Below are 12509 nucleotides of genomic sequence, written 5' to 3'. Positions count from 1 at the left end.
AAACAAGGGAGGGAGATATGATATGAATACTTTGCATTGGTATAAACCTTGGTCTATTGATACAAAATTTAAGGTCAATTTGTTATACTGTGTATATATATTTCTACTCTTGTTTAAGATATTGAGTTTATATAGCTCATTTTAAAATGTAATGTGTAATTAAAAATTACAGATTAATACTCATTTATAATAGTCAAACTTGTAGTCATGTTAATTAGGTTTTCTAGATATACAGAGACATATTTCAATTAGATAGATCATCTTCTACCCTTGAAAAACCTACAGAATATGGTATTCAAAATGTTTTAAGAGTTTAGACTTTTCTTGACAGCGAGCCATGTCTGCTTCTGACAGCACCAGTTACTTCAGAGAGGTTGATGGGCACTGAAGAAACTTGTTATGGAATTTGCCTTCAATGTGACAAGGCTAGACATGGGCAAAAAAACTATTCTTGCGGGCTGGAGAAATGGCTCAGTGGTTAAGAGCATTGCCTGCTCGTCCAAAGGTCCTGAGTTCAATTCCCAGCTACCACATGGTGGCTCACAACCATCTGTAATGGGGTCTGGTGCCCTCTTCTGACCTGCAGACATACACAAACAGAACATTGTATACATAATAAATAAATAAATATTTTAAAAAAACTATTCTTGCCTGAACTGCTTAATTGTGCTGCATGAACTGGACATACAGAATCCACAGAGAAGCAACTGCTAAACTTTACAGAAGACGGGATAGTCCTTCAGGGCTCCTGCTTCAAAAACAAACAAACAAACAACAACAACAAAAAGAAAATCTGCCAGATATTCTGCAAGACACAGAAGAAAGCAACTAATGAACTCTGCCATTACAAGGCAAAGCAGATCTTCAAATTTCCTGCTTCATTAAAAAAAAATTCTTCATGGGGCTGGAGAGATGGCTCAGAGGTTAAGAGCATTGCCTGCTCTTCCAAAGATCTCAAGTTCAATTCCCAGCAACCACATGGTGGCTCACAACCATCTGTAATGAGGTCTGGTACCCTCTTCTGGCCTGCAGATATACACACAGACAGAATATTGTATACATAATAAATAAATAAATAAATAAATAAATATTTTAAAAAAAATCTTCAGGATAGTATAGACCTATAGACTGAAGATGGAAGCCCCAAAGTCATAAAAAAAAAAACTTCAAATAACTGTTCAGGCAGCAAGATGTCTCTATAAATTCTAAAACTTTGGAAGTTGCTTACAATGCACTTCCTGTTTACTTAGGCAATATATCCTTCTGGTGCCTTTAAAGAATTAAAGACAAATAGGTATAGTTTTCCTTAGTTATGATAAAAGATCACTTAAATATAAATCTTTAGACTCACAAAAATAGGGTAGATAATAGTATATTTTTCTTTATTTACCAAAAGTAAATGGACTAACTCTTATAACAATAATAATTGCTTAATAACTGTTTTGTATATGTAATTTTACTATGTTAAAGTTAAAACCTTCCTTTTTATTTAGACAGAAAAGAAAAGGGGAGGGCTGGGGAGATGGCTCAGTGGTAAAGAGCACTGGCTGCTCTTCCAAAAGTCCTGAGTTCAATTCCCAGCAACCACATGGTGGCTCACAACCATCTGTAATGAGATCTGGTGCTCTCCTCTGGTGTGCGGGCATACATGGAGGCAGAATGGTGTATACATAGTAAATAAATAAATCTAAAAAAAAAAGAAAAAAGAAAAGGGGAAGATGATGTGGGATGTCCTTCTGTGTATGTGTTGCTTTTATTGGTTAATGAATAAAGCAGTTTTGGCCAATGACTTAGCAAAGTAAAGTCAGGCAGGAAATCTAAAAGGAGACATAGAAAGAGAGTAGGCGAAGTCAGGGAGATGCCAAGTAGCTGCGAAGAAGGACGCAGGAACCTTTTCCACAAGCCACAGCCTCATGGCGATACACATTAATAAAAATGGGTTAATTTAATATGTAAGAGCTAGTTGAGAATACGCCCAAGCCACTGGCCAAGCAGTGTTGCAATTAATATAGCTTCTGTGTGATTCTTCAGGGCTGGGTGGCTGAGAAACAAAGCACAGGCTCTGCCTACATCTGACTTCATGTACAGGAAGAAGCAGGTATTCCCATAAAATATAATAAATCCTAAGTATGTTTTAATACTTTTTTGACATATTAGTATGTGGGCACCCGTGTGTGTTTTGTGTGTGTATATGTATATGTGTGAGATAGAGAAAAAAAGAACACATATCATGGTACATGTGGAAGTTAGATGGCAGCCTTGGGAGTTGGTTTTCTCCTTCCACTGTGGGTTGCACAATTTAATTTAGGTTATCAGACTTCCACAGAAAGAGCTTGTTTCCTTTTTTTTTTTTAATTAGGATGTTTTAAAAAAGAAAATAAAAAAAAAAAAAGAAAAGGACTGCGGAGATGGCTCAGATGTTAAGAGCACTTAGTAGAAGGTCAGGGGACCTGAGTTCAGTTGCAAGCATTGATGTCTGGCTGTTCAAAACCACCTGTAACTCCAGTTCCAAGGGATCCGTTCCCTCTTCTGGACTCTATGGATACCCGCACTCACATGAGCAGAGGGAAAGAGACTGGCATGAGGGAAGATCACAGGGAGATACAGGAAGCATCCAGAAAGCCAGTATGCTGATAAAAGTGTTTATCTGCTGCACAGGAGAGATGGCTCAGAGGTTAAGAGCACTGACTGTTCTTCCGGAGGTCCTGAGTTTAATTCCCAGCAACCAATGGTGGCTCACAACCATCTGTAATGAAGTCTGCTGCCCTCTTCTGACCTTCCCGCATACATCCAGATAGAACACTGTGTAAATAAAAAATAAATCTTAAAAAATGAAAAATATTTTTTAAAAACTACTTATCTGTTAAGTTCTTTGGCCAGTGCTTTAGTTTGTTGTTGTTGTTTGTTTGGGTGTTCTGGACACAGAGTTTTTGTGTAGCCCTGCCCATCCTGGAACTCGCTTTGTAGACCAGGTTGACCTTACACTCACAGAGATCCGTCTGCCTCTCTCTTCCAAGTGCTGGGATTAAAGGGGTGCGCAACCACCGCTGCTCAGTCCTTTCTTTTTTAAGGATTTATTTCTGTATGTGAGTATTGTGCCTGAATACATGTGTGTGCACGCGTGCATGCCTGGTGCATGAGGAGCTCAAAAGAAGAGGTCAGAGGGCATCATATCTTCTGGAACTGGAGTTGCAGATGGTTGTGAATTGCCATGTGGGTGCTGGAAACCGAACCCAGGTTCTCTGTAAGAACAACTGCTCTTAGCCCCTGAGCCATCTCTCCAGCTCCTGAAACACCATTCTTAAATGCTTTTGTTACTTTTTGGGAATACTTCCTTGTTTAACCTACTGCAGAGGAAATATGAAGGGGAGGAGGATTGGAGGTGGCCATTACTAGAGGGTTTGTTGTCTTTTGGATTTGGACTGACTCTCCAAGGAGGAGGAGTGCCGCTTTCTAGGGAGACTGGGAATGTTTGTGGCTGGTGGAGACCCTGGATGAGGCCCAGTGGACTAACTAACTAACCCATCACCTCCTTGTCCAGTGGCTATGCTCACCCTTACCACCATTTCTGCTTGTCACCTCTTGACCTAACCTCAACACATTCTCCAGAGTTACTGTCCCTGTGTTCCAGATTCTTGTCTGCAGGTCTATTTTTGGATATGGGCTTCCTGCCCCACTGCTCTGTCTCACCCACGGTCCAGGGCCCTGGAGTTATATCACCCCATCCCCCAGGGAGTCTTCTGAGAACATCACCTTTCTGTGACTAACTTTCTCCTGTCAATTGGTTAAAGACATCCCTGGTCTAAGCTTGGGCAGTCTTCTCTCTCTCTCTCTCTCTCTCTCTCTCTCTCTCTCTCTGTCTGTCTGTCTGACTCTCTCTCTCCAGCCTTTTCAAACAACCCTTGTCCTTCAGCCAGGACTCTGAGGTCTGTGCCTTGCAGTATCTCTGACCACAAGGGCTTCTCACTACCAGTACCACCTGCTGCCAGAGTCCCAGAGGCCTCTCTCTTTCCACCTGGCCTCTGCACTGCCCTCTGGTTGACACAGTTTGGGGTTTGCTGCTGGCCAAGAACTGGGAGGGGCTGCCCTGTCTGGGGTGTTGGGTGATCTGGAAATAGCCTTGGGGGAGGGGCCTGGCTGAGGCTGGTGTTCAAGTGTCTGTCCATGCTCCTAACACCTGGTACTCAGCAGTCAGGGAAGGTGGCATCTTTGCAGAGTCACTTGTCCCTGCTGGGGAATTTAGTCTTGTCTGCGGACTGGGAACACACTGCTGTGCAACCCGACTTTCTTTCCTTTTCTTATTTATTTATTTATTTATTTATTTATTTGGGATAGATTTTCTTTGTGATGTCCTGGCTGTCCTGGAACTCCCTTTGTAGACCAGGCTGACCTCAGATCAGAGATTCACTTGCTGCTGCCTTCTGAGTGCTGGGATTAAAGGCGTGTGTCACAATACCTAGCACAAGCCTGGGAATCTATACTTGCCTTAACTGGATCTGGCAAAGGCAGGCTTAGGTGCTGTTTGTGACCTAGATGTGGGCCTGTAAACCATGGTCCTTCAGTAGCCTCAGTATACTGGGCAGTTGGATCCAAAGCCAGTTAAAGCTGATATTCTCGAGACAGAGATCAAATGTGTTTTCTTTCCCTAAGTATTCAAGGTCCCCACATCCTTGCAAACCATGGACTTCTCTCATAGCTCCAGAAGCCCCCAGGAGGTGAACAGATTTTATACTAACCTGGAAGATACAAAGTAGGCACAGAGCCAATGGGTAGAGATGGACACTGGGCTAGGAGCACAGCTCAGCCGCACAGCAGTGCTCACACAGGCCCTGAGCTTGTTTCCACACAAAAGTGGTGTGTGTGTGTGTGTGTGTGTGTGTGCACCAGTAAAGATGGTAGAGGCAGAGGCGGAGGCTGGGTGAGCAGAGCAAGTCTTGGGTCAGCCTCGACTAGTGTAAAATTATCTAAAATATGCAGGAGGGGCCATGAATAAAACTATTAGTTGCTCCTGCAGAGGGCCTGGGTTTAGTTCCCAGCACCCACATAGTGGCATGTAGCCGTACGGGACTCAGTTCCACAGGATCCAGTGCCTTCTTCTGATCTTTGTGGGCAACCAGATACACACAATATACACATACACGTGCAGAAATATAATAAATACATCTTTAAAATGGTTTGCTTGCCTGTGTTAGTGTTTTGTTGCTGGGCAGAGATGATAACCATGACCATGTCAACTCTTATAGAGGAAAACATTGAATTGGAGTTGACTTCCGGTTCAGAGGTTTAGTCCATTATCATTATGCCGCGAAGCCTGGTGGCACACAGGCAGACATGGTGCTGGAGAGGTAGCTGAGATTTTACATCGGGATCAGCAGGCAGCATGAAGAGGCAGTGTGTGCCATGAGGCCTAGCTTGGGCTTCTAAAACCTCAAAGCCCACCCCTCTGACACTTCCTCCAAGGCTGAACCTAAAATACGACTCCCTATGAGTCTACGGTGGCATTTCTGTTCAAACCACATTTTCTATTAGTTAAAACTAGACAAACACATGTCAGTCACATCAGAGCTTGTTTCCACTCTGCCACCTATGGGCACTTAGCTGGGTGACTCAGGAGTCTACTTTGCTGTTTCTACGTTTATACAGTTAGATTGGCAATGAGATCCACCACTTCATGGGATTGTAATGAGGATGAAACAAAGTCATGTGCTTGATGCATGATAGTCATGGTCCCCGCAGCTCTTACCTGTGGCTATAGGGTTAGGGGCCCCCGACAGTCCTGCACAATCTAGAGAACCACTTTGCCCTTTGGACTCCAAAGATTTAGAACCGTAAATTCACTATTGTGAATCTTTCCCCCACTGTCCTTTTAAAAACTAGAGGGTGCTGGAGAGACAGCTTAGCAGTTAAAGCACACTGGGCACTCTTCCAGGGGACCCGGGTTCAATTCCCAGCACTAACACAACCCAGAGCTGTCTGTAACTCTAGTTCCAGGGGACCTGACACCGTCTTCTGGCTTCTACAGCCCTATAAGGAAGTGGTGCTCACACATACATGCAGGTAAGCTACCCTAACATCTAAAATCAAAATTAATGTATTTAAAAAAAAATAGTGGGGTGGTGAGATGGCTTCACTTGTCCCCTGAGCCAGACAACCTGAGTTCTATCCCCTGGGAACCACATGGCAGGAGAGAATCTATTCTCCCAAGCTGTCTGACTTCCACACTTACCCCAAGGCTCACACATACCCATAATCACATACAGAAGGATTAAATGTAATAAAAACTTTACATAAATAAAGACCATTGGGAACAGGATTACAGATTTTAATTTTGGAATCACTTTTGGGTCTGCTTAGTCCAGGCCTTGGCCATGGTCTCCTGCTGTTCCCTACACTCTAGTCTGGGCTCTCTGGGACAAGCTCTCCAGCACTGCCCTGCTGGCCAGAAGGGGAAAGGCACTTGGGCTGGATGCCTGGTTAGGACCTAGGGGTAGACAGTGGTGGCCCCAGGCATGCTGTTGTCACCAGCAGGACAGTCAGTGTGGAAATACGGAAGTACAGGAATGGTCACCTGCTACAGGGAGAGGGAACAGTGGCCAGAGGCCGACAGAGAAAAGATCCTATCTGTGCGACCTTTCACTGTGGGAAGGAATCGAGCAGGGTCCAGAGCCATCAGTGTCCTCCACAATTAGGCTAAAGGCAAAGCCAGAGGCGGCTTCTGCCCGGAGTTAGAGCTGTCGCAAGTGTGAAGTGCGGGAGAAAAGCATCAGAGATGAAGGACAGACAGGCACGTCTGTCCCCAGCTCCAAAGCCTGAGTTCAGAGACTGGTGACTTGATTTCCATCCAGTGCTTTATTAAAGATAAATACTCTCAGAGAAGAAGTAATCCATCCCCAGGCCAACAGACAGTGCATGTACATATGTATGTATATGAGTATTTGTGAGGTCCCCGATCTGTGCTCTGAGGCGTGGTCAGCTAGGCAGAGCCTGGGCCAACCGGTAAGGCAGATGAGGGTCCCTGTCCTGGGGACTCATTGCTCCTGGGTGCCCCAGGAGATGTAGTCTGGCCGCGTGGCCGCATGGTACTCGTCAATCAGCTGCTGCACAATCTCCCTAGATGTGTCCATCTCGTCAAAATTGTCCTTGAAGATGTCCTCCTTGCGGAACTGCTCCATGAAGGCCTCCCTTTTCCGCAGCTTGTCAAACTGGCGGCAGGTCCGTTCAAAGAGCTTAGGGTATGAAGACAGCAGAGGTCACAGGAAATCAAGGGACAGTACGGCCCTAGAGCCCGGGAACCAAGACTGGGTTATCCCCTCAAACAGATGGCAGAGCAGGGGAGGCAGGGATGCAAACAGGCAAAGCACAGGGAGTTTATACAGCTGGGGAGGAGAGAGCTTCAGAATGGCGTCCAGTTCAGGACACCAACTAGGGGCAGACTGGGAAGGCTGATGACAGTACACAGTGGAACACAGTGGCCAGGTGCCAGGGGTGTGGCTCCCAGGTGGCAGCTTTGCTTAACATTCCTGAAGACCTGGGTTTGTTCCTGGCTAACACACAGACAAAAGGAGACTGCTCACCGAGGAGATACTGGTGTGGTTAGCCATCATGAGCCCGCTGACCCGGTGGGCTGATGGCAGGTAGGGGGACTTCCTTGACAGGGCCACCTGGATGCTGGCTGGGCCCCAGGGGATGAAGTTGGCCAACTTCCTTTCCCGGATCCTCTGCAGACTCTTGTGGACCTAGGGTGGACAGAAGGTGGTAGCTGCTTCTCCTCCACACTGTGGACCAGAGGGTAGGGTGATGGGGCCTCCCTTACCTGGGTGGGATCCACCTCTCCCTGGATGATGTTGAGGATGGCGATATAGCAGTGGTTGGTCTGGCGATCCCGTCCTGTGGACACCATCACGTTCTTGGGCTGTAGCAGCCGCCTCATGACATCCAGGACCGTTGTCTTCCGCACACTGGCCACCTGAGGGAAGGGGTGTTTGCAGGGACAATGTGAGCAGTCAGGGAGCAACCCAGAGATGCATGGATGCGCAGAGAAGAGTCTACTATGTCCCCATCAGTTTGGAGGTGGCTTGGTCTCTGGGGAATCTTTAGATCAGGTCTGTGTTAGTCTCTGCCATGGGGTTAGGGTCTCGGCCCTCAGCTCAGCAAACCCATGCCCTTGTGCATGGGCAGAAGCAGATCCCAGCCAGCACTGCTCCTGCAGAAGCCAGAGGCTGCGCCAAGCGGAGATGGCAGCAAGCAAGTGGCACGGTGTCGGTCCCTGAGAACAGAACCTGGGGAAGCTGGGCGCAGAAGAACTCCAAGGGCAGCTCATGGCACAGCAGGGGGAAAAGGCCACAGTCTGGGGACACCGCGAGAGCTCTTACTGACTGGTCCGTGGTGAGAGGTGTATAGCCAGTCATGAGGAAGTGGAGCCGAGGGGTGGGAATGAGCGAAGCAATGAGGCCGATGAGGTCATTGTTCATGTAGCCAGGGTAGCGCAGGGTGGTGGTGCTGGCTGACATGATGGTGGACACCTGGTAACAGAGATACAATATTGTGGGATGGGAAGGGTGTGGGACATCCCTTGTCTGATGACCCTCTCGTAGAGGGCTTCCAAGAGTGGGACTCACCAGCTGGTTGATCTGGGAGAAGGATGGGTTCTGGATGTGCAGGCGGTCTGTGGCGATCAGGTTCAGAGCTGTGTTGTCCAGCACCACCTGGGAGGGATAGCATAGGGTTGGAAATTTATGGAGACAGGGTCCGAGTCCAGCCTTGAGTCTAGTAGCCAGAACACTCATTTACAAGGGACTCTTAAGCTAAGCCACAAGAGGGCTCAAATGAAAATAGATACCGACAGGAAGATGGGAGTAGGAAGGAGAATCCAGAGCTCACCACACAGTCTGCATTCTGGGTCAGCCGCTTTAGGGTGAGGAGGGAGTTGTAGGGCTGCACCACCACGTCGCTCATCTCGTCCTGGTTGGGAAACACCGAGTATGTCTGCACTAGTTTCTTGGGGTACCTGGTGCATTGGGAGAAGATTAAAGATTAGGAGAACATCAACCTTCAGAACGTGTCTAAAGCATTTGTCTGTACTAGTGAAATTAGGATGGGACCACAAGCCATAGAAAAGCTGGGTTTAAGCTTTGAAAAGATAAAACCCCAAAATGGCAAGGGAATAGACACTATAAAATCCTAGGTTCCCAACTTGGACAGATTCCTTGTACATTCAAACTAGGGCCTCCATCCCGGGCTCTGACCTCTGGGAGTATCATTGGGTTTCTCCAGGGTAACTTCGCTTTCCTCACAGTAAGAGGGAATGGAAGGGCTCTTTACGGCTCCAGCCAATAGGGAGCTATGTCTGCTGAGCCCCAAGGACCTTAAGAAACAAAATAAAGGCCCTGTCTTCACCTAGTTCCCCCAAACACAGGCTTACCTGTCATTCAGACGTTCCAAGAGGTAGGAGCCCAAGCCAGAGCCTGTCCCCCCGGCAATGGAATGGCACAGCACGAAGCCCTGCAAAGGAAAGAGGCTCTAAGTGCCCAGGTGTTTAGTGACAGAATTTAATGTGCCTGCCTGCATGTATGCACACACAAATATACATGTGCTTACATGTGTGCGCCCGAAGAGGGCATCAGGTCTCCTAGAATTGGAATTATAGACGAGTGTGAGCCATATGTGTTAGGAACGAAACCCACCCAGGTCCTCTACAAGAGCAGCAAGCACTCTTAACCACTGAGCCATCTCCCTAGCCTGCCTTCTGTGGCAGGGTTTCAAGCTAGACATATCCCACAAAGTCCTAGACTCTTGTCTTCCCAAGTCCCCTCACTGCCTAGGAGATTCTGCCCGTCTTCAATAAGGCCCAGTGGCTTCTGTCTAATGCTGAGGATAAATGAATAGATCTCATACCTAACAGGCAGCTTTAATAAAAAGTATTATAATTATTGTGTATGAGTGTGCCACTGTGTACGTGTAGAGACCAGAGGACATCATCTCCTTCTATTACGTATTTTAGGGATCAAACTCAGTTTGTCAAGCTTGAACACAAGCAGTGCTACCTGCTCAACCATCTCAATGGTCCCTAACAGGTTGATTTCTAAGTAGCGTGGCCAAGCCTCCGCGTATCCGGCTCCACTGACATCCTGGGATACTCACCTCTAGGCTGTCACTGCCATCTGCCTCCCGATCTATGATGTCAAAAATGTCCTCGTGGATTTTTTCTCCCTGGACAGACATGGAGAAGGGTGAGATGGGACAGAGCATGGGACAAGGACTGACCTCATGATAGCCACCCTTGATTCTTATTTGGACCACAGCTACCGTGCTTTACATGCAAGTACTTTGCCTCCCAATCCACATGATTTGTTTACATACAGCTTTTCATTACCAGGACCTTGCTTGAGCTAGGAATGGCTCGACAATTCAGACAGGATTTCACGTAGCCCAGGCTGGCATCAGACTCTGTATTTAGCCGAGAATAACCTTGACATCCTGATCCCCTTGCCTCCACCTCTACTGTGCACGTCTGCCCAGTTTTATGCAGCTGCTAAGAACTGAAGCCCGGGCTTCATACACAGTCAGTGATCTACTAAATGAGCGCTATGCCCCGCCCACGTCTACTACTGGATCGCATTTCTACCTAGTTATGTGACTTTGGGAAGATTTACCTCAGTTTCCTCATTTGTAGAATGAAGGTAAAAGACAGTCCACAGTCCATTATTTAAAATTTGAGAGGCCAGGTATTTTTAGGGATCAAAATATTTTAGGTTTTTGAAAGGTAGTTTTATGTATGCGTATATAAAACACATATTATCCAAGTGGTGGCACACGCCTTTAATCCCAGCACTTGGGAGGGAAAGGCAGGTGGATCTGAGTTCAAGGGCAGCCTGATCTACAAACAGAGTTCCAGGACAGCTACGGCTACCCAGAGAAACTGTGTCTCAAAACAAAACAAAACAAAAAGTAAATAAGTTAACATTAAGCAAAAAGACCATGTCAAAGCTGGGGATTTATACCTCAGTGGTGTAAGTCTGTCTAGTATATGTAAGGCCTTAGGTTCTGACCTGGAACCACCAAGAGAAACGACGCAAATACAACCATAGAGGTCGGAGGTGCACTATCAAATGGGCTAATGAACGCAGGGAAAGGTACAAGTAATGACAGTAAGCTGAACGGAAACATCAACATAGCCTATCTCCTTTGAGTGTTGATTTTGCTAAGCAGAGTTTGGAATATCTTTTGGTATCAGAGCTATTTGAGTATGAAAAAGGAGGTAAAAGACCATAGACCCATAGTACTTCTAGGATTATTCAGAGGTTTATGAAGCTAACGTATAAAGTACTTAGAATGGCTGTCGACCCAGCACTAGCTAGAAAGGGTTCTTAGCGCTCCAGTTAGCTCCTGAAGCCGTGTCTGTCTTGCTCTGGCACTCTTACTCTCTGACCCAGTTTCATCTGGAGACAGTTTCATCACAGGGCCTGTGCCCACCCAGTGAGTTGAGAGCCCTTCGGGGGAACAGCAAATGACCTGGGAGAATCCACTAGCCCAGTTGTTGCCAGCTCCTCCTCCGTGCTCAGACAGGTAGATGTTCTCTGGGTTGTAGAGCTTGGCATAGGAGGAGTTGAGGATGGAGTGGATCACCCGGGGCTCCAGGTCCAGCAGCACAGCCCGGGGGATGTAATGCTCATCATCTGCCTGCCAAAAGGAAGCCAGGATGGGCCCGTGAGCCTGGCTGGGTCAAGTCCTGCATCCTCCCAACTCTGGCTCCTGCAGGCCCTCCCTTAAGACAGCCGTTCTGGTCCCATCCTGCCCAGTGAGTTTCCCAGCATCAGGTCACTGCCCTTGATCAAGTCATGTGGTGGGCACCTGGTAGAAAAAGACGTCCTTGCGATCAGTGCCTTCAGTGGCGAACTCCTCCACGATACCCTCGGGGCTGATGCCATGCTCAGCACACAGCTGTTTCCAGAACTCGAACCCAACTAAGAGAGGGAGGCGGGCGGGGAAGAAAAAGAATACGGGGGTCTGGGTAGGTTCCAAGTAGCCAGTGGCAGATGGAACGCATGGGTCTAGGGATCAGAAATTAATCTTACGACTCCCTAGTGTCTAGCCCAGCGACTGGACAGGCGAAGACCCTTTGGCTTTGGGTACAGGGTCGGGATCGCCTTTCTGGGGGAGGAGGGAGTACGATTCTGAGAAGGACAGATGAAAACAGACAGAATCTAGGCTCTCGTTGCGAGGGCCCATTGAATCTAAGGGTCCCGCGGAGGGTCTGGAGGTTCGCTCACTCTGATTGCCGCACTGGCCCAACTGTAGGGTGATGATTTCCCTCGGCATCGCTCCTCAGACAGAGGCGTTGAAGCCTCTCCCGCCAGCAGCGCCGCCGACCGCTAGCGCGCTCGCCGCAAGACGCAGGCGCCAAACAACCCGCTCCACCCCTGAACTTTCTCCGCTCCAATGAGAACTAAGCTCTGCACAAGGAATTTCCTCATTCATTGGGCTTCAGTCATGCAGGTTGCGCATGCGCG

At 47.5% G+C, this 12509-nt stretch overlaps 1 protein-coding gene across 1 annotated transcript; it reads right to left on the bottom strand.

The window, feature by feature from the left end:
• Positions 1-6567: 6567 nt before the first annotated feature.
• Positions 6568-12390, bottom strand: Tubg1 (tubulin gamma 1). The gene is made up of 11 exons (XM_041643977.1): positions 12270-12390; positions 11851-11963; positions 11512-11679; positions 10141-10209; positions 9422-9501; positions 8881-9007; positions 8619-8705; positions 8373-8522; positions 7814-7966; positions 7575-7736; positions 6568-7226 (listed from the first exon to the last, which is right to left on the bottom strand). Exons 1-11 carry the CDS (start codon positions 12316-12318, stop codon positions 7029-7031), a joined length of 1356 nt encoding a protein of 451 aa, XP_041499911.1. The 5' UTR covers positions 12319-12390; the 3' UTR covers positions 6568-7028.
• Positions 12391-12509: the final 119 nt, after the last annotated feature.

This window comes from Microtus oregoni, unplaced genomic scaffold, assembly GCF_018167655.1.
Source record: "Microtus oregoni isolate MIOR12 unplaced genomic scaffold, Mior012 000091F_ref0000469, whole genome shotgun sequence".
Classification (NCBI taxonomy): Eukaryota; Metazoa; Chordata; class Mammalia; order Rodentia; family Cricetidae; genus Microtus; species Microtus oregoni.
The sequence above is the reverse complement of the archived record's forward strand: the minus strand, read 5'-3'. Positions and strand labels throughout refer to the sequence as shown.

Bases quoted from the DNA above. Each gene is read 5' to 3' on its own strand.
- Tubg1 (XM_041643977.1), bottom strand. From the start codon at position 12,318: ATGCCGAGGGAAATCATCACCCTACAGTTGGGCCAGTGCGGCAATCAG. The intron at 9,008-9,421 runs GTAAGCCTGTGT...CCAATGCACCAG, and splicing joins TTGGAACGTCTGAATGACAG to GTACCCCAAGAAACTAGTGC. The intron at 7,967-8,372 runs GTAAGAGCTCTC...CCCTTCCCTCAG, and splicing joins CTCTCACCACGGACCAGTCA to GTGGCCAGTGTGCGGAAGAC.